This window comes from Bombus impatiens, unplaced genomic scaffold (assembly GCF_000188095.3).
Source record: "Bombus impatiens unplaced genomic scaffold, BIMP_2.2 scf_0151, whole genome shotgun sequence".
NCBI lineage: Eukaryota > Metazoa > Arthropoda > Insecta > Hymenoptera > Apidae > Bombus > Bombus impatiens.
The window spans coordinates 1,877,570-1,903,962 of record NT_176570.1 but is presented as its reverse complement, the minus strand read 5'-3'; the positions used below and the strand labels follow the sequence as shown (position 1 = coordinate 1,903,962).

Here is a 26,393-nt window from a genome sequence, read left to right as displayed (position 1 = left end):
TAGATTCGCAACTTTCATACATAATCCCACAGTTTTAAATACCAGTAGATACTTTACTAATACACTATGTGTACATGATGCGTATTTTTTTATTGATATCGCACAGTATCTTGCCCTTATTTTGCACGTCACAATATTTTCTGCATGCACAAAATTAATGGTACTTTTGGTAGCTAGTATTGCATTAATATTATGTTTAGCTTTCTTATTTGTATATCATTTATGAAAGAAATGGGAGCACTGTATGTGCTATTGATGTGATAGTATGTGGCTTAATAACGTTACTACGAACAACATTATACAAAATGAAATCAATAATATTATTACCAGTATTTATTACAATTGCATGAACTATGCACTCTATACAATTAATTTGCTTTGTAATACTTTTCTTTAATACTTCTCATATATCTTCAGTTGTAGAGTTGCACCAGTAATCATGAAAGGAATAAAATTGCAACTATTTATATACAAACTTTATATAATTTATATTGAAAAGAAATTCATTTGAAACTAATATTTTCTTTCATATATGTAGTATATCTAAAATGTATAAAGTATTAAGAAGAGAAAATTTTGCTACTAGATAGTATTAATACAAATTCAATTCAATTATTTTTGAAAATTTAGAAATGAGTCTAACTATATCGTCTACAGATTTCGTGTTAATGTACAAAATTTGACTTCATTTTTCTTATGCACTTCAATTTCTTTAAATATATATGTTAGAACTTCACTTGTACTGTATATATTATTTTATATTTGTTTAATGATTTTATTAATTTATTGCATGCAACAGGATTGAGCCAGTGTCATCGTGAATGAAGACAGCAGACCATCGCCAAAACTGTTTCAACGTGCACAGAAGTAACGTTAAAATTTTTTTCTTTTTTTTAATGAAAATTTGTCAACGTTGGAATTCATTGTTCCTAGTTGTTACATTAGTAGGCATCTATTATTTAAGAGAATCTTTATTTTGCACCAAAAGAATTATCAACTAAATCTGTTATCAGATGTGAAACAAAGTAATGTTGAAAAGTATTATGGAAATGCTGGAAAATTTCTCAAGATCATTTTCCACTATTACAGAACTGATTAAAGAATGCAATTTTAATCATAGAATACTTTTGTTTTAATCGCGATAGAGGATAAAATATTTGATTGAAATGAAATTCCCTGAAGAAACAAAGTTACAGATTATCATCAAACAAATTTATTACAACTTAATTCTTAAAATTATGACATGCCTCAAGATTTAATTACAAACTGGTACTAACGTCATCTCGATTAAGTCTTACCTAACGAAGATTTTCTAATTGATCTTGTTGCGAAAGATCAAAGATTGGAAAGGAAAAATGCTGTGAAAAAAAGAAATCTAAGTGATCAATTACTCTCTCTCTCTCGAGAATCGCTCGTTACATCGATCAAGGAAACTTAATGTTACGTTAAGGGATTATCGAGTAAAACGTTTTTACACAAATATACAACTATCAGCTACGAAATTTAATAAACACATGAAGTTCAGGACAAGTTGCATGGATTGCCATTACAATTGTACTATATTAAAAGCAAAAGATATCGCTCAACGTGATAAAGCTTTTTCTTACATATATATATAATTATATATATATATATATAATATATTATATATATATATATATATGATATATTATATATATATTTTTTATATTATATATATATGTAATATATATATTTCTCGTTCATCCTTCTTTTTCTTTTGTTAGATAAAATACTCGAAAAATTCTCGCTCGATTAATCATTGTGTTAGAAAGAATATACAATATACAATTAGAATATAGGTTTTACTGCGCAGTATACCAATCGAGTACGAATTTATAAAATCTGCGGAAAGCCGACTTTGTTTTCATATACATAATGAACTTCACAAACGCAATATTGCTGTCTGAGTCCTCGATAGTAATCTACACAAGTGATTTTCTTTTTTATAAGCGTTGTACCTTGTCTTCAAACTTACTTTTACGCTTAAGGTGATAGTTACTTTTTTTAAATTGTACATAGATCACGGTGTTGTAACGTTTAGACCGCCTTACAATCATATCGTGCATAAATGCCAAAGAATCGCATTTAAAAATACATTTTTTCTTACAATGTATTTCTTCTTCGCATTTACGTTCGTATATATTTCGCCGATTACGTCACTACTCGCTTTTATATTCTTTCTTTTTTTTTTTGTTTTGTTTTGTTTTGTATATTATTGCATATTTTTGCATACTGCGTAATTATATTGCTCTCTTTCTGTCTGATTTATGTCCCAAGTGTTCATACAGTAGCTACATTTACAAATACGAAAAGTTTATCGAAGATTTTGTCAGTTTTTTTTTATCTTTTTCTCCCTTTTTATATTCAATTGCACAATCAAATGTCACAAAGATATCGTCAGACATAATTTGTTCTGTATAAACTAATCATGACACATTCTTACAGTTAAATACTCATTGTACATATTATTTTAGCTTTGTTGTATCTCTTTTTCTTATACTAACCGAAACTTGAAGACGACTGTGTACTTCACGTACATGAAATATATATATTCCTTTGTAAATATTATTTTACAGTTACGAAAATAAAATTGTGAACGTGATCTGTTCTCGTTTTGTGTTTTTTCTTCTTTATTCCTCTTTCCTTAAACTACTTTCTCCTTATACATCCTTTTGTTACAAATTAAACAAATTAAATGCAATGTACAATTTCATAAATATTTCTCTTGTTACCTGATAAATAATACGTTAAAGTCGAAACTTCAATATTTTGCTATAAAATTATTTCATGAAAATTGATTTCTATGTAATTTGCTGCTAAAGAATAAATTTGGCTCTTTTACATTATGTCATTGCATTACACTGCGGTTACGTTACAGTTACAGTTACAGTTTAAAATCTTTGTAGATTCAGTAAAGATATATACAGGATTTGCATATGAATTCGCACTTTATATATAAACTGCTTATGCAAAAAGATATTATTTGACAATGGAAGAAATATTTTCTCTGATGTAATTTGTAGTTCTAGATTGGATTTAGAAGTCTTTTGAATTGTTACGATCTATTAAAATGCATAAATACTTTGCGACTTTGAAGCTAATATTTATCATGGTAAAAGACTTGAAATAGAACGACGATTATATTATTTATCTACTAAACGCTAATAGATCGAATTACACACAAAAAAAAGGTATTTACAAAAACGAAATAGATCAGTAGATTTTGTACGGATTTATTATCATATAATGAAATATATATATAGTCATAATCGTATATAATTCTAAATTAGATACTGTTACTTTACATAATTCATCTGGTGATTCAAAATAACATGGATCTCTACTTATTTACAGATACAGTGCAATGTGTATGCAATAATTAATAAACGATTTATATTACAATATCGGTCAACTAAACGTTGACTCTACTCAACATACAAAGATACAAACTTCCTGTATACATACACACGACCCATAAAATTTATTTTTTTTTTGCAATTACTTTGTGTCGCGTTCTTAAAGAGTGTCCGTAATATACAAGCGATCAATGTTTCTATGTTTTGTAAAGTAAAACTAATATTGTACAACTTTGGAGGAATGTTGTGATGGCATAGCACCAACTTCACTATGAATCAATTAGTCAAACTGCAATGGCACTTTACAAATTAAATAATGTGTCTATTATATATATAATATATATATATAATTTTTTCTCCATGTAAAACCTACCCAATAACGTAGTAACAATAACAACGGTGGATCGAGCTTTTTAGTTCATCCACTTGCGGCAGTTAGGAGCGCCACACGCGCATGCTATCTTGTGCTGGTCATCCTCGATGTCGAATTTGTAATCATATGCCAGCTGCAAGGAACAATGTTATATAAATCTCTTCTTTCTTTTTTAAGTTAATTATGACAAGATTACCTAGCGTGAATCAAAAGATAACATACCTCCTCGCCACGTGAGATTCTCCGTTTTGCAAAGATTATGATTCTAAGATCACGTTCAACCTCAACGATTTCAGCGACACAATTTGGGTTACAAGAGTGATTGATGTACCTTGCGAGACCACCACACAACGTGGCATCGACCACTCTCTCCTCATCCAAGCGAAACATATAAATACCACGATTCTGTAATAAATATATTTCTAAAATTGCTTTCAACCAAATCCTTAATTCCTTTTCTTCGCCCCCTTAAGCAAGTACGTATAACACGTATAAAATCAAAAGTGTATCGTACACCTTATATTATTTATAGCATTGTTCTCTGATACACGCTAGTCAACTAAAGAGAAACCTACCCTTGCTTCATACTGCTTTTCCCTAGTCTCGGCCAATTCAGTACGAATGATTTCTCCGATATATTCAATGACCATTGTGTGTTTCTCCAGATCACGCGCGGCATAAAGACCAAGACCTTGGATTTTGGAGCGCGCCAGATATACGTTGTTCCGCCACTCTTGCTTCATCTTTTTGTACTGAGAACTCTTCGAATGCACAAATTGTTTGGAATAGGGGCACGCCACTTCGCCCGCGACAGTCGCGGTTGGAACGAAGGCTGCTCGGGCCGATGAGCCTGTGCGCTGCGTGTGAGGCCTCTTCCAAGGGAGCTGATTGCGAAGACGAGCTTCCGTTCTTGCGCTGCCGGTGGGATTGATCGCTAACGGTAATTCTAATAAGGGATTTCGACCGTATTTAAATCTGTAATCGGTCAGAGTTTCAATGCCTGGAAGACTTTCGAGAACACGGACGACCGCTGGTTCGGTAAGTCCAAACAAATCCTCGCCGGAAACGTAACGCGGAAATAGTTGGACGCTGTGCGTTGATCTTCGTAGCTCAGCGAGAGGTTCGAGTATTCTGCTCCAAACAGCGCGAGGAGTAGCGTCGCGAAGTTCAACATCCTCTTGTGAAGGTTCTTGCACCAGGACGCGAAATTCGGGTCGACCGGAAACGTCATGGATAGAACAGACGTAACGGCAGCGTTTGTTTGGCCGTCTCATGCTCCAATAAAATCTAACGATTTTGTATCCGACGGGGTATATGTAATTTGGGGTATGGAAGTTGGCAAGCTGGTGTGGAAGCAGTTGTCCGACGCTTAAAAATATCAGACTTCCAACTCTCAGCAGGTGATTGTGTTCCGAATGATGCATCACAGCTGCTACTTGTCTATTCTCGTCACGATTCACGTACACTCTTCTGTACACGGAAAGCGTGGTTAATTCGTTATCTTTTTCGTTTTTTTGTACATGCTGAGAGCAATAGGTACTCTGAAAATTATATTAAATATCGGTGAGTTTTATATTTCTTCACGGTTCGTAATAAGTTTATGATATTGTTAAGGTATTCACCTTATTCTTATAAAAAACACAGCCATCTTTAACAGCGCAGCCAAGGTGGTACACGTTGGTGCAGCGCATTTTAAAACATTTTACGGTAGCTCCCGGTTTCTCGCAAACAATACAATTTAATACAAGACTATGTTGCAAAGCGGTATCGAGATTCATCAAGGCACCATTTACAGTTTCATATACATTTTCCGACCAAAGGGCACAATTCAAATGCACCCATTTGTCAACATCAAAATTAAGAAGTCTAGCGGGACCATCGGCTGTACCATCACCTTGACTGTGACAAAACATGCATCGTCGACTGTCTTCCGTTTTGGCAGGTACCACGGTTACCCCCATCCGGAAAAGCATCTAAAGAATGAATTATATTTTACACTTATGTTACGCTAAGTCGCATATTTAAACCTTATTTCAAGATATCCATGTACGTACATCTGTAATTTCTTTATCGGTTGGTTTTTTGTACTTGGTTGAAGGTTGCATCAAGCCAACAGACCACGTCTTATATCGTAGACCTCTCCATATTTTTACAGGTGGTTGTATCTCAGTCGGTTCAGTTATAGACTCTTCCATAGCCAAATGTTTCTTTGGCCGTTTCTCTTCTGTGATTTCCTCTTTCGTCTCGATGACGTCCTGCTCTTCTTTCTCCATTTTTATCCTCACTTCGGTTTCCTTTTCTGTCTGACCAATTTCCATATTTTCAACATGATCCACCGGCTGTTTGACCACATATTTTTTCCCTTTCTTGAAATCGTCATCCAATATCTTAGTATCTACTTTATGACATAGATGGTCTACTATAGTTGCAGCCTAATGAACGAAGAAATATGTTAGATCACTATTTATTAAATTATTCATAACGTTAGTGATATAATATAAATTTGAATATATATATACTCGACTCTCAATTTACGCGGTAAATTATAACACAATTCACGTGGCCAGAAAATCTATCTATAAAAATCTATCTATAAAAATTTTCCTAGAAGTCTCAAAAGTAACAAGTGTATGCAGTAACTTATTTGCCGATGTTGAAACAGTGCTGTATGAGATAAGAATAAAAGTACATTACGTTGTGCTAGCCGTCATACATGTATATATTTTTTCTTTTGTACTGATAGACTTCATTTACGCGATTGAAAATCGTGTAAAACGAATCCACGTGGAACTGATACTTTGCGTAAATTGATACACGGGTGTACATATATCCTTTATCATAATATTCTAACATACAAGATGGTTACCTTATCTTGCGTGTTCGAAGGTGTTCTATGCATAAGCGCAAATTGCATGTAACAGGCTGCTGAACAGAAACATAATTCATCACCAGGTTCAGCCTCTTCCTTACTTAAAAATGGTAAATCAGATACTTTCTTTCTTATTAAGCTATTCAATATCACAACATCGCAATGACGACAGAATTTGGCGGCGCCGTTCAAAATACTTTGTATATCAATTGGAGCTGAAAATTCACACGTATATTATGACATCATTTGCTTGTTTAATAATAAAGAGATAAATAAAAATTATAAAAACCTTTGTTAGTAATTTGTATTGCATTGAAATACACACCTCCCTCTTTACCATCTTTTCCCTTGATTCTATAAAGACCTAATTTCTGACTAGGGGGAGTGGTAGTACGTTCTACGATCTGGTAACCAGTGGGAGGAGCTATATTTAAGATATTAGCCAAATCTTTAAGTACTCCCATAATGTCGTCTGCAGCCTGACTATTCAAAGTTAATGTAACTGTTACGTTTCCATCCCTCAAAGGTATTGGAGGTGACTTTCCGAGCCTATATAAATTATTAATATCAACAAACATCTTCTCAAACGAATAATTTATACATACAGGATAAGTAAAATAATGTATTGCTTACGTACCGTGGTATTCCTAAATTCTCTTTATCTTGTTTTGCGATGTCTTTACCGACGTACGTCGGTTTCAATCTAATCGGTATTGGTGAGATTAAAGGTATCACGGGTGACACTCGTTTCAGCCAATCTGATTCCTCGTCCGACTCCTCTTCAATCAACCTCAAACCCGGGAATCGATGTATAAATTCCGGAATGACACATTCGGGCGAAGATGAACTGACTATCGTGTCAGGAGAATCGATATCACGGTTCATTGACAAGGAATTTTCTTTCTTATCGTCAGCTAAAAATTCAATATTATTAGTTTTTCTTATATAAGAAAAATCAAATAACAGAAATCAAAGAAAAGATGGACTCGGTTGATAGTATTCAGAGCAATGAGACTTGCATTAACGATCCTAAACTTTAATTAAACAATCTTAAAATTTCAGACGCTCGAGTTCAAACTTTCTTAGGCCGTGAACATACAGAATGCAATAATTGTTAAATCGCAAAATTGTCATCAACTGTGTCATCACTTGTTTTCCCACTTACCGCTTACCGCTCCGTATGTTTACAGTCTTAGTTATTGTTAAATAGTTGACATACGAGTATTAATTCTTTTTTTTTCACTACGGTACATGATTTTAGCCACTGATTTAAGCTCAGTAAAAATAAATTCAAAACGGATAGAATAAAAAACTAAGAAAGACTGAGGTATTAAATAGAGTAGTGCTAAATAATATATAATATATTATATAATAATATAATACCGTTATAACCGTTATAATAATATAATACCGAATAATATATAACCGTTTAAGTCCCAAGCAGCGCGATCGCGCTGTTTAAATTTTGTGTCGAAAAGTCAGTACATTTGAACGCTACGAACGACTAATGGTATTTTGTATTTCATTGTTATTTTCACAATAATTTTTATTGAACAAAACTTGAAATATTTATAAACTAATAGTACGCATATATAATAATATAGATGTATTTCATAAAGTAACGAATATGACGAGCGCTATTGTGCCGCTTGTTTCTCTTCGCAATCGATTGAGAAAAGCGCTGTTACACTGTACGGGATTTTTTGACTCTGTTTTCTCAATGGCCTCTGGGACTCAAACGGTTAAATTGTATGAATAATGCGAATAGATATACTGAGCATTAATGGCGAACTTAAATAGGATCTACTTTAAGGTATTTAATACCAATAATAAAGATTCTCCAAGTCCATTTTCTCCTTCCATTTTCACCTAAATGCTTACAATCATCCAATTTAAGAGGTGGAAATTCTTGATCGTAAAATCCTCTCTGAGTAGAAGCAGGCTGTTGAGGTGGTAAAGGTTCCAATTCACCAAATGGTTGAGTGTTGTAGTGATCAGATACACCCGGCAATGTTGCAGATCCGTATGAACCAACTAAATCTCCTGTTCTGGTGTTGTAATCTTTCTGACTGCCGATTTTCGTTAGATCTCCCGACCCAAAGATAGGACAAACGCCATAATTTCTGCCTAGAAGTGGTTCTAATACTGCCATTGGCTGAAGTTGCCGTAATTGTGCCATTAAATTGTCAATGAACGTGTCATAATCCTCGTCTAAGCGGGACACTTTTCTAGCACGCTTTTTCTGAGGTGCTGCCGTCGCATCCTTCCCCTGGCTTTGCTTCCTTTTCTGTTGATACTGTCGCCTTTTCAACTTCTTGAGATCTGCGAGATTATACACGTGCAAGCACGATCTTATCTTCATATAGAAATAAAACCTAATGGAGTGTATGTATTTGTTGTTACAATATTAATTGTAATTTTCATGAAAATATGTGTATGTATATTCTTTCTCAAATTGAAATATATCAAAGAGTTATTAAAAATAAAGAACTAAATTTCTTTTGAGATTTATCTAAGCAAAGATACTAACATTAAAATTATATCACATACAAGTTTCAGATTTCTAATTACTTATGCGTATGTATTCTTGGTGGAGCAGATATAATAAGGTGATAAATTATACATTACATACCAGTTTTGTCGTCAATTGATCCATCGATAAGCTCCTCTTTGGCAGTAAGAAAGTCTTTGGTATCGGTTAATTGGGTAGGTGTACCGCTAGATAGAACTTCATCAAGAACTTCCTTTTTGACTTCCACTAAAGGCACTGTGTGTTGTGCATTTGCACCCTGTGACGCCTGGGCATGGTGGCCCACCGTGTGAGACACCGTATGAGGCACTGATGGCGGTATTGTGTTTACGTGTGGGGGTTGTTGCTGGGTTGAAACAATGGGTTTCGGGGTAACTGGTATCTGGGATTGAGTCTGTGCTTGTGTCTGTGGTGGTTGCTGCACGGTCGTAACCGTCGTCAATGGTTGCTGTGTGGCTTGGACAGTACTCGATACCTGCGTGGTGGACTGGATACTCTTGCCAACCATCGTTGTAATCACTGGTTTTGCATGTGATACTACTCGTGACACGGTTATTGGAGTTGATACAACACATTGTTGTGGAATTGTAACAGTGTTATTAACGATAACATCGCTCGTTTGTTTAGGTGGTGGTTGGGTAATACTAGGTGGTTCTTGTTTTATGGGAGTTGTTGTTTCCGAAGCCTTTGTAAGTGGTGGTGGTGGCACTTGCTTGGTTACTGTAATTGCTGGTTGCTGGTTTGCTTGAGTCAAAACAGGAGTGGTCTTCGTAGGCTGAGTGGTTATCTGTTGCTTTGGAAATGTGTCAGCCACGCGTTGTTGAGACAAGACTGGTGCAGAAGTTGTTAGCGGCGGAGGTGGTTTCGGTGTTTCTTCTTTGGTCGGTGGACTTTGCACTTTCAAAGGTGTAACTGATTGCGACAAGAACGACGTCTCCCTGTTTAAAACTTGTTTATTACTAGTAGTTTTAGGTGCCGGTACCTCCTTCAATAAAGGTGGTAACACGGAGAACGGAGTTGGCGGCACGGGCCTCGCTAATTGCGCCTCCAAAGATGGTACTAATGGCAAACTAGGACCTTGCGAGGAACCAGAACACAAAGTAGTCGTTGCACACGCGGTGTTCTGTAGCAGTTGCTTTAACAATACATTTTGGGACTCCTCAATTCTGTGAGAACCAGCAGAGCTTTTGGTTATCTCCAATTCGGATCTAGTAGCTGGCGGTTTTTCAAGAGCCGATTGCGGTTTGCAGTTGGATTCTTCTGGCTCCTTCTTTGATGGTGTACTCTGCGCCAGTCTCTCAAGATCAGCGCTCTTAGTGTGCTCTAAATGGCTGGTTGTTTTGTATTGGCTCTGGCCAGAAGTGAGCTGAGAATGCAAAAGAGTCGGTGTTTGAGACAGGGTAGACTGGAGTATACTGGTAGTAACGTTAATATTGTTGGTGCTTGCAGTGACTATAGGAGGTACGATAGTTCTGACGCATTGCATGGATGTTGTAACTGTCGTTGGCGTAGCATTCACAACCACGCGAGAAGATGCCGAGGAGCAGCCTGAACTTACTTGCAGGATCGCTTGGAGATTCTGGGTCCGTTGTACAGAAGTTGCCATCACCGAGCTCAATAGGTTACTTGCTTGCGTAGGAGCTGTATTCGTTCGATGACCAGCCATAGAAGATTTCGCTGAATTTGTACCAGCTAACATTGCGTTTAACATTGCGTTTGACGTAATCGAAATACCTGAATTGGTCGGTGGCCTCGGGGTGATCACGGACGACGTTTGTAGAGACAGACTACCACTAGTTTGCGACTGTACTCCGCTGGATGTAACTCGTAAAAATGGTTCCGAGGGAGTAACCTTAGACAAAGTAGAAACAACGCTTATTGTAGAATTTGTACTTTCCTTTGTATGCGGGGTGTAATTGGTCGTCGTGGTTTCTAGTTCAGCTTTGCTCGTGCTAGTAGAATGAGACGTGGTCATTGAGGTCTGTAGTCGCGCGTTCGTGCTGCTGTGTAGATTATTTACAGAGTTTGGCGTGGATGTGGTCGTAGATAGTATGTTCCCTACTTTTGGCCCTGAGATCGCTGAGGATACCATTGTCACGATGGCGGTTTGATTTACGGTCGAACAATTTTGCGAATGATTCGTCTGTAGAGAAGAAAGCAACGTTCTCAGCTGGTGCGACACATTGGCGACATTTGACGTCAGTTCTGTGGGTTTCGAAAGAGGAGAAAGATGCGGCACTGTCGTTGTGGATTTCTGTAACTGCGCTATGGTACTCGCTACTAACGGAATACTCTGGTGTGGGATTGGCGAGCTCTTCTTAGGGGCAGGTTCTACAGGAGGTGGACTGGCTTTCTGTACCTTTGGTCCTTTGTTCTCGTTTGACAAGAGGTGTTCATTGTCAGAGTGTTCTTGTTCTAGATCCATTAAAGGGTCTTGAAGGATGTTTAGAGGCAAGGTATCTAAAGGTGTTGGTAATTCGTACATCATACTAGACTTTCTGGATCTGTCTTCCTGAAGCATTTCGCTGTTAGCCATTTCTGGCTTAGAGGATATGATGTTATGCAACATGTCCAATATATCTTCGGATGATTCTTCCATTATACTCTTCTCTTCATTGAGGCAATGCTGTACATAAGGTTTACTGGTGTCAATTTCTGTACACGATTCATTATGTTTTTTTTCTTTCTGAGGGACATTCATATTAGTATTTTCTACAATGCTGGTTTCAATTCCTTTGGATTTAATACTCATTCTTTGATCTTCGGAAACTGTTATACTTTCCTCTTTATTTTCATTTTCAACTGGTTCTGAATCATTCTCCAAAATATTCACCAATGATAAATCATCTGTGACTGGTGATATCCTTTTCAATGAAGAAGCGGTATCTGTTTTGTTTTCTGTATGAGAATTCTCCCTACTTATGGTGTTTTCAGCAGGGTTATGGATAGCTTCAAGCATACTTTCCAATTCATCAGTAGTATTCAAAGGATCATTTTTTTTATCATCAGAGATAGCTAACTCTTGACTAACCGTTACACTTGTAGGTATGCTTATACTCAAAGTATCTACACTGGATTCTTCTGAATTTTTTGTCGAATGATCAGGTTCATCTTTATCATTTTTTACTTTCAAGCTTTTATCCAATATTTCCAATTTATTCTCTTTTGACACAGTAACAGAGTTATTTCCATTTTCTTTCTTAGGAAGATCAGGTATGGACATTTTTGGTGTCGATAGCGTGACAGACGTCGGTTGCACGCTCAAAACCAACTTCGTAGGATTGCTTGATCCGTCCATTGCACTTGTGGCAATACTTTGCACAAAACTAGTGAAATCATTCTGTACATTAGCCACTGATGACATGGTTCTTTCCGTACTTGTAATCTGAGGCCTAAGAATCTCCGTATTTTGTGAACTAATTCGAGCTAAGGCATCGGTCTTGACAATATTTTGCTGTGAGCTAACCACGATATTCTCCAAAGCTGTCTGACTAAGTTTAGCAGCAATTTTGGCATCCGCCACGATGCTCGCCATCGTTGATGGCAATTGTTTTTGATTATTAAAAGAAGGAGACACTACTTCTTTCGTTATGCTTAATGTTGTAAATATCGGAGTTGATTTAATAGTTGCATCTGTCGCTATCATTACATTGGTAGATGTGGTGATAGCGTTCGTATTTTCGGTACTAACACTTATATTCGAAGAGGCTGAAAAAGAAGCTATAGATCTACATGTAGATGATACGCCAATGTTAGCATGATGTATACTCGATGGTGGGATTTGATTGTAAAGAACTTTGTCAGAGAACACAAACGACGTAGGACTCCTATTTGGTTTTGATTCTTTTTGTGTTTTTGATTGATCTTCAGCAGCATTTTCTACAATAGCATTTTCCTTTGATGTTTCAGAAACGCTAGTGGTATCAACTTTATCTATTTCCTCTACACATGATTCTTTAGATAAATTATCCTCAGGTGATTTTGTACTGGGATCGATAATTACTACCTCGGATTCGCTAACGAAAGACACCATGAGGTCTTGCTCGGGCGATTGGTCCATATAAGATCCGGGTGACGGGTCTACGCGAAGTTCTTCCTGATCAGGCGATTCTGGAGTATCTGTAACTGCTACCAATCTTTTCCCAGATTGTAAAGTTCTTACTATATCAAGTCTCAGACCTTTCTTGTTTCTCGTATGAGAGGGCACTAAATCTTCGTCACTCAACATCGGTTCATCTGTCTGAGATTCGGGATTTTCTATCTCTAATATTTGCACTAAGTCGTGTCCTTGACTACTTTCGTTAACCAATGCGTGACAAAGAGAATCATTGCTATCTGCTGATAAGTCTACGACCATTCCTGGCTCAAAAAGCACATATTCCTCCTGCATATCACCTTCCAACGTTCCTGATATCACGTCTACGAGTTCCGAGTCTCCAAATTGATCTATAACAGTAATATCGTCGCTGTCTCGTTGGGCTGTCGAGCTCAAGGTCACTTCTGTATTTACGATAGTTTTGTCGTCGTCATAATCAGTAGTATCAGGTATCGGCTCCATCTTACTGCTCGGACTACCCAATGTTAGAGGTCCATTGTCTGATAACGAAGTGGTTTGTTTGATTTCTAAACTTGTTGGTGGAGTTTGAGGTGGTGTATGCGAGTCGTCATCAAAGTCATTATAATCAGCGCATACCAATGAATTAATTTTTGATTGCGGTATGCCGGTTTTCCTGTGAACAACCACAGATGTGTTCGGTTTCTCGTCCATATTTAAAAGATGCGATTCGGAAGTCTTCCCTTTACTACTCTCCGGTTTAGTAGACCACATAGGAGAACCACCTCTCAACCCAAGCTTAATATATCCAAATCGTCCAAAAGGCAACGGATTTAGTGGATTATGTGGATTTCCTCCTCCCCTATTCGTGTGATCCGTTGCAGACGACTGCTCTTGTTGAATAGATTGGTGCTGATGTTGTAATTGTTGCTGTTGATCACTTGGTACTGTGTGATTATTCGAAGTTTGAGTCGTGTAAGAGCCATGTGGTGTATGTGGTGTGTGTGGAGTGTGCGGTGTTCTTGGTGTTCCTGGATTTTCTACGCTTTGTGGTCGATCTGGCATTGCTGGACTATTTCCGGTAGATTGTCTTCTTTGCATTTGCATGGGTGAGCCACCGACCATGGGGCTACGTGGCATAGGAGAACTAGGAGGCTGAGACGTTGGAGGATGATGAGTGTTGTTTAACTGGTGTTGGAGCATGGGAGATGTTGACGGATGGTTACGCGACATCGGACTTGGTGGTTGATACTGCGGTATCATTGGCGAATTAGGTGGGTGTGGATGAATCCTTGTGTTCATAGGACTGGGAGGTTGTGAAGTTTGACTCAGCTGCTGTTGCAGCATAGGTGAGCCCATAGTTTGCTGTACCATGGGACTACGAGGCATGGGAGAACTTGGAGGTTGTCCATAGTTCTGTTGCATTTGTTGATGGAGCTGGGGACTCGGAGAATTAGCAGGTTGAGACACCATTGGAGAACTTGGAGGTTTCTGCATCGTATGTTGTTGCTGTTGCTGTTGTTGCATTTGCAGAAATTGTTGCCTCTGTTGTTGAGCTATTTGTTGCTGTTGTTGTTGTTGCAACAATTGTTGTCTCTGTTGTGCTATTTGCAGCGTACGCTGAGTCATTGCATTTTGTCCATCTTGAAGAATCGAAGTAGTCTCGTGTTGCTGTTGAATAATTTGCTGTCTTTGAAGCATTTGTTGTTGTTGATTTATTAGAGATTGTTGGTTAGGTTGTGGACTTCCAAGAGGGGAACGTTGTCCGTATACGATCCCCCCTTGCAATGGCATCCTGGGCCTTTGTCCGGGTTCTCCAACGGCGGGTGGACGCACGAAACGTTGAGAGAGACCGTGAACTCTGACTCCTTGTTCACCGATAATTTGTTGCGTATTTCGCGTATCAGGAGTAAAAGCACCCGGACTAGTTGCAAGCCTTCCACTGATAATCGCACGATGCTGCGGAGATGTCATCCGAGTTGCCGAAGGACCACACATTCCTGGCGACGGCATGGCGCCAGGACTAAAGGGGCTTTCTTCGTTCTGCGAGTGTGGAGTACTAATTCTAGGAGATTGTTGCATATTATGTGGCGACATTGTTCCTGGATTTCCAGACTGTGGATTACCAGGACTGTGTTGCAACAAAGGTGTGTTAGGACTATGTTGGATGATAGGAGTTGCCGGTGAATGTTGTATCATACTTGTTGAAACGTTTCCAGGGCCTGGGCTTTGAGAAACGAGAGCAGCAGGACTATGCATCGGTGAATGTTGAGAAGGCGACATTAATGGTGAACATGGTTCATTGGTTTGTTGCTGAGGTTGTCTCTGTTGTTGTTTACTGTGATATTCCTGTATCAGCATACCATGCTGACGGGTTTGCTTGCGACTCGCGTCTAAATGCTTTTGTAATATCGCTTGTTCACTGGAAATACGTTGTAGCTCGGCCGCATCATTCTCCGTTAACTCGTTGCCAGACTTCCGTAACTGTCGCTGTTTGCTATTGAGAGACTGTAAAATCAGGATAGTTTAACTGTAGCATGTCTGTATCGTTTAGAGGGCTACAAAAACGAAAACGCCGCAACATAAAAACATTCTATCCTTACTTTTCGTATTTTACGCAGCTTTTGTACCTCAGTTTCGTAATACTTCAACTGCTGTAACAACACTTGATGCTGATGGTTTAGCCATTGCTCGTACTGCAGTTGCATTTGACGGTCCTGTTCATTCACGATATTTTCAGGTGGTGTAGGTGGAGCAGGAATTTGGGAGATATTAAACGTGGCAACCCTCGCTATAACAAATAAAAAAGTTTTACAATTTTATTCAACATTATAATCATAACATTATTTAAATAGTACACTTCACAAAAAGTATTCACGATACTAACGTTCCGGTGGAGTCTGTGTTGCAATCGGTTGTCTAGGGACCTGAGCTGCTACTTTCGTTGCATCCGGTACTGCTTGTTGCCAACTGGTACCTGGAGCGGATGATGGGCTTGATGTACAAGGTGGCCTAATTACAGGAACTCCTCCAGGTACTGATGTAATTCCTTGTGGAGGAGAAGCAAGGGGTGCAGAACCCAAAACATCTGCTTTAAATTGTTCTAACTCACTGTCACTTAGAAGTGGTCCTCCAGGAGTTGTATTGTCACTTTGCTGCTGCTGCTGCTGCTGCTGTTGTTGTTGTTGTTGCTGTTGTTGCTTTTCTTGTTCTCGTTTCTCTTGCTCCAACAACTCCTCCAACAATAATGGTTGTTCCTGTGAACACCACTACTGACAGCTTATCGAATCTCCAACTAGTCAATGGGTTATTATAGAACTATGTATGTGGCTCAATAAATTGAAACAGTGATATATAATTAGATACTAAATTCGTATGTCATATAATATTATGTAGTGAGTAATTACATACTGAAACAAGGCACACTGACCATCCCAATAAATAAAAAAAAATACAAACATGCAAATATTTTACTCCTACAGCGATTATTAACATAAACATTATTTAGACAAACTTATGGTATAAGAATATAAACATAAAATTATAATTATCATAAAGCAAAATAATATACATGATCTGATGAAGCCTAGTGTTCTTTTATTCAAAACATACATGCACACGAAAAGATGCAACATATTTTATTAATAGTATATATTATATGTAAGAATTATTGTATAAAATCTATAATCTTTTTAATCACTATTTTATAATCAGATATTATAAATTTCTATCTTCATAAAAATTTTACTTGTAGAGTGATGTAGACTTATACATATGTTATTATATTCAATACAATACACGCAGAACAAATTTTGGTGACACTAACATATTCTTTTCTCTGATTAAATTTATTAAACAATTTTTAATAAGAACAATGTATAAGGTAGGAAATAAAAATGGTGCAGAAATACTAAAAATAATCTAGAGGATAGAATCTTTGAATTTTGATATCATTGCACGTGATATATTGTGCTGAATGCTGAAAAGTCCCCAAGTCTTGCTCACCTGCAGAAGCAAGGGTCTTCGGTGAGGGTGAGGTGTCATTGCGGGCGTACCAGTATGTACCACAGGGGCCATTGGTGGACCCGCCACCGGTACTGAATGCCCTATATGGACTGGGGGCCGCGTCATACCCCGCCCACCTGGGCACAGCCCCATCTAGACATGCACCAACACCAATGCATTGCAAACACCCAGGCGAAAACACCATTTTACCACAGCCAATACTTTTATATTAAATAAATTACTTGCCTACATCCTACGTTCATAACAAATTCGAGACCTCCTGCTCTCGCTCGTTATATTTAAAAAAACTCGATACTTCATATTACACAATTACATTAAAATTCAAAATGCTACAAAATTACAGGATTAACAATGATTATTTGACATTGAAAATACAACATCCGCGCGTATACGTCAACAAATGTTTCGTAATGGATGTATCGTGTATAGAAATCTAGAGATAGAATAGAATTTATATGTAAGAAACTAAGATTGTTATATTTAATTTTCATTGGGAAAGTAAAGAACGATTTCAATAATATGTGTTATGTTTTTCATGAAGCGATCATTGCTTATCAAATTGCGAGATATTTAGTATTCTCGTGGTTAGAAGAAAGTGTTATTAGATATAATTGCATAAAATACTCAAGATTAAAGCGATGCAAAAACATCAGAACATCGAGAATACGTGTAAGATGTACAAACCTGTATGGGTCCGGGATAAGGGGGTGGTGGTCCAGGATACGGAGGTGGAGGTGGTGGCGGCGGTGGTGCAAGGGGCATACGTGGGCCAATCATATGATTTACAGCAACTACCCTGTTAGTAACATTTGGTACAGCTACTCTCATCCCAGCTACAACACGCTGTTGTTGTTGAGGTACTGCAATAATAAAATTTAATTAGAACCAACATTTAAAGTAACTTTTTAAAAATTGTATACCATTACGCAATCGAGTGAATATATTTCAAGAATCGCTTACCTTGGATATGTGTTTGTGGTATTCTCTGAGGATGTCCAGGAAATGTGGACGGATAACTGACCGTAACGGTGTTAGTTGATGTAACAACGCCAACTGCTCCATCAGGCGAAAGCAAGCGAGTTCCTGGAGGCATAGGTCTGCCCATTGCCGCAGCTTGCTGCACGTGCTGATGCATTTGTTGTTGTACAACAACAGCTTGAGCATGTGATTGAGGCATAATCGTGGACGGTTGCTGTGGTGTTTGTGATGTTGCAGTAATAGGGGTTACTGTTTGTGCTTGTGTTGGAGCATTAGACGTTTCTGTCGGCGTTTGTACAGTAGCTGTCGTACACGTGTCACTTATGTCAGTGTGCACAGCACTCGTTGCGCCTAGTTCTGTCGATTTTCGCTCCTCGTCCTTAATCTCCTTCTTTTGTTTTTCGTCCTTCGTCTCTACCTCAACTGGTTCTAAATCTAAATCAAGTATATTTGTTTTCTCACCACCGGTTATGTTGCCTAATTCGGGATCTGCATATTCCAAAATATTAAAATCTGCTCCCATTTCAGCTGTAATGAAATAGAGAATTCAAGTTTATATTTATACTTTGTGTTACACAATTAATTACAATACATGAATTATAGTCTAAACATTTTACTTACCAAGCAGTTCATCATCATCATCACCTAGGTCTCCTAATATTGCACTCACGCCCTCGACCTCAACCATTGGTGCTCCCTCTTGTTCTAATTTCTCAAGCTCTGCAGTGACGTTGTCAGGAATTTCTGATGGTTCAGAAGGACTAACAGTGGTTTCACTAACTGTTGCTGGTATCAGAGGTGCTCTTATACCAACTCCTTGCTGACCTAACATTCTAATTCCCTGATTTAGATTATCCTGGGATGTTCGCACTATCCGTTGCGTTATATTTTGCCCTTGATTGGGATCTGTAAATATGATATTTATTATAAAAAATAATAATATATATAAGAATAATATGTATAATATAGAATGTACATCCACCTGGAAACCTTTGCTGTTGTAAAACATCATAAGGTTCTGTAATAGTATTTCTTGCGGCTGGCATTCGTGTTTGCAAAGCTTGGTTTCCTTGAAAATGTTGTTGAGTTATAGTTGCAGCTACTTGTGGTCTTTGCAGAATCATTCTAGTTCGTGGATCTATATTCTGTATCCTGGCATCTATATTTCCCGCTACAGGATGTCTTGTATTTATTCCTAAGTACATGTTAAATATTATCAATAAAATAGGACATATAGAACATATTTCATAGCCATATTATAGCAACAAGATAAAAAATGCAGAATGTTACCAATTTGATTTCTTATCAAAACATTTGATTGGATGGGCATCCTAGGTCTAACAATACCAGGTGGTAGAGGATGCCTGAAAGTGCCTTCGCCAGTATTATTTGTTGCTTGAGAATGTTGTGGAAGTTGTACATGACCCGTATCAAATTGTTGTTGATTGTTTTCTGTATTACTTTGACCATCTAGAAATCGATATAAATATACATACAATTTATGTTTTAATAAAAAAGAAATACTTTTTTTAACTTCTACTATATAACATACCTTGATTCCATGTAGTGCTCACAGGCTCTATTTTCTTACTAAACTGTTGTCTTTGCAACAGATCTCGTAATTGCCTGTTTACTTCTGGTTGTTGACTGAATACTTCAGGCTGTTGCGAATCTTGTCGAGGTTCTGGTCTTGGTGAGGAATAATTTGAAGCGGGAGAAGGAGTGGGAGGCTGGCTACTATAAGGATCAGGCGCACGAGATGGAGCATATACATGAGTAGAAGGACGAGTAGTAGGAGCATTAAACATAGGCCGCGGCGTACCTGGCGGTTGAGAAAAGACATCGCTTCTTGGGGACGTGGAATAGTTTGGTGTGCCACCGATTTGTGACCTAGATGTTTGAGAACCTTGAGAGTAAGCTTCGGTATTGTCAAAACGTTGAAAATGGTCCTGGGATTGTGATGAAGCTGGAGACTGTGGAAAATCATGAGGAGACTGTGGTGCTTGCGGAGAAAATGGAGAGGGCGGTTGTGTAAAGTTATTTGGCATCCCTGGTCTAACCACAGTTCCAACTGGACGTGTCATGGTTGTACAGGGTTGATTAGGTAAACGTGGCATACCCTGGTGAGGGCTTTGAGGTGCCAAACCTCGTGTAACTTTTACGGGAGGAGTCGCAAATGTATTACGTGAACCAGGGGACTGTGAAGCTAGTGGTCCCATATGATTTCCATCCTACAAAATAATTTATACATATTTATAAAAATTTATTATAATTTTTGTTTGTAACTATAAATTAAAATTATACCTGTGATGTGGAGACTTGTAATTGTGTCGTTAATCCAGTAGTATTGTCAGTATTTATTTGAGTTGTATTATCTTCACTTATTTGTCTATGGACTCTGTTGATAGCTATTGAGGAAATATTAGAAAGTTAAAAGTAAAATCTAATGTTTATTGCAGTATATAAATATATATAAATGAATATTATATACCATGTATACGTTGGTCATGGATAACTTGTTGCTGCATATGTGCTTGCTGTTGACGTAGTGCTTGCAACTGTTTCCATTGACGTTCTTGTTCAGCTTCTCTACTGGAACGATCTCTATTGGAAAGTCTCTCTTGTTCCTGTTAAATACAATTTTGTTAGATCTAAAGAATTAACCATAACAGAAGATCATTATATCCTTACTGTGCTTGTTTTTAACATGTTATAATACAAATTATTTAATAGCTATAACATACTTTTATTTGAAAGATGTTCGATTATTTGATTAATAAAATAATTGAAGAATATAATGACCTGTTTTTCTTTTAAAGCAATATAAAATATACAATAAGGCAAATTGACAATCAGCCAAAGTGTACTTCAAGTTTAACATTCAAATAAAGTAATGACATATTACTAAATTAATATAATTAGCAAAATCTTAATATTTCCGTATGTGCAACATAATTATAATAACCAGCCACCATCTAAAATAAGTATTATTTAATCAAAAGTTTGTATAAAAAACTCTTCTTTACCACACAGAACACCCATAAACATTTATCTCAGATTAATTTGTAGTAGTTTCCATGCACTGCATCACTGAATATAGAAAATTATGTTTTACTCTATTAAAGAAAGAAGATTGTTTTTTTATGCATATCAAAGAAGGAAAGTATATGCCATATTTATAATAAAAATCATTTACACACGATTGAGAATATAATTAATTATACTTTAAGTATACTGTTAGTGAATAAAAATTTAGATTAGTTATCAAATATCAATAAATAATAATAATTAATTATACAATTATAACATTGTATAAAAACAGTAAGTACAACAGCTTGTACTACTAAAGGTATAAGCGTCTGAAAATGTAAAAAGCAGCAGACGTTAGTAAAACTAACTATAATATTGTTGTACATGGGATATAATATACTACATTGCAACAAATATCTACCAATAACTTGTAATACAATTCATAAAAAGCAATATACTTATATGGATAGATAGGAAGGGAGGTATATTTGTATATTATATCTGTGGAATAACAAGGAACAGGAAAAAAGAAATAAAAATGTGCTACCAGTTGTCTTCAACATGCCATATACAATGTACTGAGGTATGCAAAATAAAATATTTACAGTACTGCAGTCTAGCATAATATATATTCAATAAAAAATTGTATATATAATGAAAAGTGTCTGATCAATCAAACTAAATAATATCCAATAAATGTAATACACCTTGATAGATGCAAAAGCAACATAAGATTGCATGATTCACCGCATCAAACCAATGTTCCAAAACACTATTTATCATATCAATGCAATACATTAATGGTACAGGGTACTCTAGATTTTGAGTGTTTCAGATCCTTGGTAGGAATAACTAAAGTGTCACTGTTGCATAACACAACAAGAATTCTAATGTCTCTGATCTAAAGACGGATAAAGGACGCTAAATGTCGATCAGACACGTGGCACAAGGCAAGACACTAGAGGCACAGAATAGGTGGCTCACCATAGCCGGGGACTGTACAGGTACAGTGTGAATAATTGCAGTGGGTGGCGGATCGTAGTGCTCCTGGCTGAGGGAAGGAAGGGTGCGCATGATTTCAGATGGGGTGAGCACTCTAATCTGGTGGTCTACCGAGGATAATTGGCGAACAGGACCTACTCCCACCATAACGTTGGTAGTGGGGGATGCCTGAGAAATGCTCAGACTGTTAGCGATAGTACTGGTACTGATCGTAATGTGAGCAGGTGTAGGACGTTGCTGGGATGGTGATGTTTGATGCTGCCCTTCACCGGCGCCCGTGTTGCAGTAAGAAGAAGCAGTTGCTGATGTGCAAGGCGTGGCTGGCGACTGAGCTACTCTAGCCTGGCTACCGGATATCTCTTGGTGCGCCAGGCTGTTAATGGAATTAATAGAATTCACAGAACTGGGCCTAGGTGAAGAAGAAGGGGTCGTGGATGTTGGAGAAGGACTTGGGGAAGTAGATGTTAGCTGCTTCGGCGGTCCCTGCACCGCACACACCTCCGCATGATGATTACTGCTAACTGTTGATACTGTCACTCCTGTTGTCGACACAGTCATTCCATTCTTTTCCTGTGTCTTTTCACTGCCCACTGAGGTCAAAAGCCCAATCTGCCTTTGGTTGGAGGCCATAGCTACTACTGGAGAAACTTGAGCTGATGTCATAGTTGTTACAGGTTTGGTGATGATGGTAGGTGCACTTGTTGCAGTGACTGGGGTGGTGCTTGGTATATCCTTGGATATCTGTCGGTTCAAGGGGTGCCTCGTTCACACACTTACATTATAGTATTCATGGCTTACATATTTCGAAAATACATCATACAAAGGCAATAGTGTAAAATTCAATTCTTCGGAGGATTCTAAGGAACATGAGGGAACGCTATCGGGGAAAAGCTAGATTTAAATCAGTATTCCTAAAGTAACAAAAGTGGGCATCTACGCTTCTAATGGAACATGATCTGACTGAAGATATGGATATTGTTCGAAAAATGGCGGTTCAAATTTAGAATGTAAGTAAAGAATATGTTTCGACATGTGTATAATTAGGTAATAACATTCATGATGATGACCAACATAGAGGTAAAGCAATCACATATTATATCCAATATAAATGAGTAAGTAGACTTTAATATAGCATATAGTAAGTCAAGGAGATATATTATAAGTTAATGTAACTGTTCATGAATTTTTTATATTGCATTTGGTTATATGTCTATATTTATACATTAACAGGTTCCTTCTTTAAACAGATCATGTAAATGAAACCTCAATAGTTGTAAGTACAGGTATTGGACACAAAGGACAAGCTGTTAGTTTGACCTGTGTGTTAGCACAAGACATCTTTGAAGATGAAAATGGATACGTATCACATAAAGATTCACGCTTTTCTAGCACTTATGTTATCATTACGAGTATCTTAGAAATTACTCCTACCTGTTGAGTTTTTTTCATGCGAATTGCGGCTCTATTATCTCGTGCCAGTGTTAGGTACGGAGCTTTTTTATCGTTAGGTAAAGCACGCCACTTCTTCAGTATTTGTTTACACCTTTCTGACCAAGCTTAAATAATACAGGTAATACAATTAATATAATCTTTAAATTGAACTTACATTGGAAATAAAATTATATTAATTCAGAATAACAATAATAAAACGAATATATACCCGGATATTCTGTTTTCCACTCTGGGTGATTAAGATTTGCATAAAGAACAGAAGATATAGTTGCTCCCGAACCTAGAGCTTCATCGGCTTCCATTTTAAGATTACTTCTTTGGTTGTATGAAATTGTAGTATTGCCCGCTGATGAGGTACCCTCATCATCATGATTGACCCATGGACTCGGTGGTTCAGAAAAAGCTGGACTAAATTGTGGGCTACTACAAGAAGAAAAATAAAAAGAAATAATTAAAATTTTATTTCATTTCTTAATTTTATGTTATATGTAAGTACCAACGTACTTGCTGTATTCCGAATGATAAGGAGACGGTGGTGGAAAACTCATTGGAGAATTCAGATTAGACTGACCAACAGGAGGCAATGTACCAGGTACTTGAGGTCTTTGAGGTATAGGCATTGTAGTTTGTATACCTAAATCATGTTTGCAATGAAATAGAAAGTATGTATTTTAAATCGTAATTTCTTATTAAAAAGTATGATTAAATCAATTTACCAGGATGTGGTGAAGGAGATACAAGTGGTGTGGTAGAAGGTGCAGGGTGTGGAGGTTGAGCTTGAACAGGAAAAACTGATGATTCTTGAGATTCTTGAGATTCATCAGTTAAAACTCCTTTGAATATTTCTTCAATATCTTTACTGTCCATGTTAGGTAGTCCTAATAAAGACATAATTAGTCATTATTTGATTCATGTTGTTATAGTAAAATCTTAGAAAAAAAGAAAAAAGGATAGCTTACCTGTATCTCGGACCATTGATTCCAAATTGAAATGTGGACTAAGAATATCAGTCAGTTCATCTTTAGTCGCCCCTGGTGTATCATCTAACTCATCTAATGCTTCGCTAGCTTTAGCTAAGTCTTCATCCGGTTCATTCATTATAGTATTAACAAGATCACTATCAAGTAAGTCACCTGAAATAGGCAAAATGTCACCAAGGGCTTCGGTATCACTACCTTCATCATCCACGATTTCTTCACGTTTTATGGGTGGTTCTGGAGGTACTTTCTCTTCTTCTTTCTCTTGTTTAGCTTTGACTTGTTCCATTGCTTTTAGTTCATCTTGAGATAACTGAATGGTATCTGCATTCCCGGATACATTTCGTTCGCTATCTGATTCGCTGCTGCTTTCCAATTCCTTTTCTTTGGTTGTATCCATAAGATCTTTACCAAAGAACGCCTCCTGCATGTAGAGAGGAAAACATTCAGAAAGTTTTGTCTTTGGTTTTCTTCTCTGTGGTTTTCTGCGTGGCTTGTCATCGTTTACGCCGACCACGGAATCTGATGGTTTTTCTGGATCTCCATCTTCTTCTTTATCTTTGCGAGTACCCCTTATTCTAACAATAAAACCTCCAATGCCTAATTTTTGCAAGTTACGTTGCCGTTTTCGTCTTAAAATTGGTATGCCATTTTCAGTTGTATAAATACTAAAACCTTCTGGTGGTGGTTGATCACCACGTGGTGTCCATACCATGCCTTCTTTGAGTACCTCTGTCGGTTCATCTTTAACATCTGTTAAATCTATTTTTCCTCCATTTTCTTCTAAAGAATTGTCTAAACTCCCACCAGCAACTACAGATTCTATAGTAGCCATTATATCTGCTTCTTTGTCAATTAAGGGATGCATTTTTCTTCTTTTCTTCCTTGTTTGTTGATGTTCTGATGTTAATGATTTTATATGATTCATACCAGCTTCAGATAAATAAACGCCATCAACCAAGTATTGTTGAGGGGAAGGTTTGTACAGTTCAGGACTGCGTGATGCTGGTGGCGGGGAGCGAGGATATTTATTTGGTTGTGGCTTATGTTGGTTACATAAAAGATGGGGCGGTGGAACATCTCTTGGACGACAAAGTACACAAATATAGCCTTCTTCTGCGCATTTCTCTGCTTCTGCTTCGCTTTTAATCGAGTCACATGCGCAATGTAACCATCTTTCACACTGAATGCATTGTATTATTAGATCTCCTTCAGTATATGTTTCTTGACATGATATGCAGGCAGTGTGAGACGCACAGGGACCACACTGTGTATAATTTTTTTGCCAGCTACTATTAAATCCTGGATCGTTTGAACCACATGTTTGGCAGTGTGCACACCATTTACACTTCCATGTACCATGTGGCACATAATCCAGTGGTGGATCCATGCAATAAATATGATAACTGATATCACAATCATCACATAAAATCAAACGAGCTTCGTCGTTTCTTTCACCACAACCTTCACATACTGTACAATCAAGGCACCGCCAACCCTTCTGTAATATTACTTTAGTAACTTTGACATTAGCGCAATAAGGGTGATAACATTGACCACATTGTGCACAGGCAATTAAACACCCCTCTTGGTCAGTACCAATTGCACCACACATTACACAAATATCTTGGGTTAATACAAATTTATCCTTTGCAGAACATAATACGAGTCTATTTTCAATCCCTGGTTCATCTTCTTTTGAAAATGAGTCTGACATTGGTCTCT

The 26,393-nt window shown here is 37.3% G+C and overlaps 1 protein-coding gene across 14 annotated transcripts in view; it reads right to left on the bottom strand.

Annotated features, from left to right (window-relative positions):
• Positions 1-2,195: 2,195 nt before the first annotated feature.
• LOC100745609 (histone-lysine N-methyltransferase 2C) overlaps positions 2,196-26,393 on the bottom strand; it is a 28,671-nt gene continuing 4,473 nt past the window's right edge. For 3 of the 14 annotated variants that reach the window (XM_012382260.3, XM_033319388.1, XM_033319395.1), the window contains exons 9-35: positions 24,651-26,391; positions 24,408-24,569; positions 24,196-24,325; positions 23,900-24,114; positions 23,671-23,795; positions 22,738-22,980; positions 20,699-20,834; positions 20,512-20,615; positions 19,760-20,438; positions 19,498-19,677; positions 19,190-19,402; positions 18,829-19,113; positions 18,190-18,735; positions 17,914-18,089; positions 17,209-17,361; positions 16,091-16,472; positions 15,807-15,994; positions 9,252-15,711; positions 8,501-8,941; positions 7,257-7,533; positions 6,909-7,168; positions 6,617-6,834; positions 5,805-6,182; positions 5,373-5,723; positions 4,326-5,291; positions 3,973-4,155; positions 2,196-3,883 (exon numbers count right to left, since the gene is read on the bottom strand). In XM_012382260.3, the coding sequence (XP_012237683.1) occupies positions 3,791-3,883; positions 3,973-4,155; positions 4,326-5,291; positions 5,373-5,723; positions 5,805-6,182; positions 6,617-6,834; positions 6,909-7,168; positions 7,257-7,533; positions 8,501-8,941; positions 9,252-15,711; positions 15,807-15,994; positions 16,091-16,472; positions 17,209-17,361; positions 17,914-18,089; positions 18,190-18,735; positions 18,829-19,113; positions 19,190-19,402; positions 19,498-19,677; positions 19,760-20,438; positions 20,512-20,615; positions 20,699-20,834; positions 22,738-22,980; positions 23,671-23,795; positions 23,900-24,114; positions 24,196-24,325; positions 24,408-24,569; positions 24,651-26,391 (15,285 nt within the window). In that variant the 3' untranslated portion in view covers positions 2,196-3,790. Of the gene's footprint in view, positions 3,884-3,972; positions 4,156-4,325; positions 5,292-5,372; positions 5,724-5,804; positions 6,183-6,616; positions 6,835-6,908; positions 7,169-7,256; positions 7,534-8,500; positions 8,942-9,251; positions 15,712-15,806; positions 15,995-16,090; positions 16,473-17,208; positions 17,362-17,913; positions 18,090-18,189; positions 18,736-18,828; positions 19,114-19,189; positions 19,403-19,497; positions 19,678-19,759; positions 20,439-20,511; positions 20,616-20,698; positions 20,835-22,221; positions 22,981-23,670; positions 23,796-23,899; positions 24,115-24,195; positions 24,326-24,407; positions 24,570-24,650; positions 26,392-26,393 lie in introns of all 14 variants that reach the window. The other 11 variants (XM_033319385.1, XM_033319384.1, XM_033319390.1 and 8 more) reach the window with 10 other exon arrangements.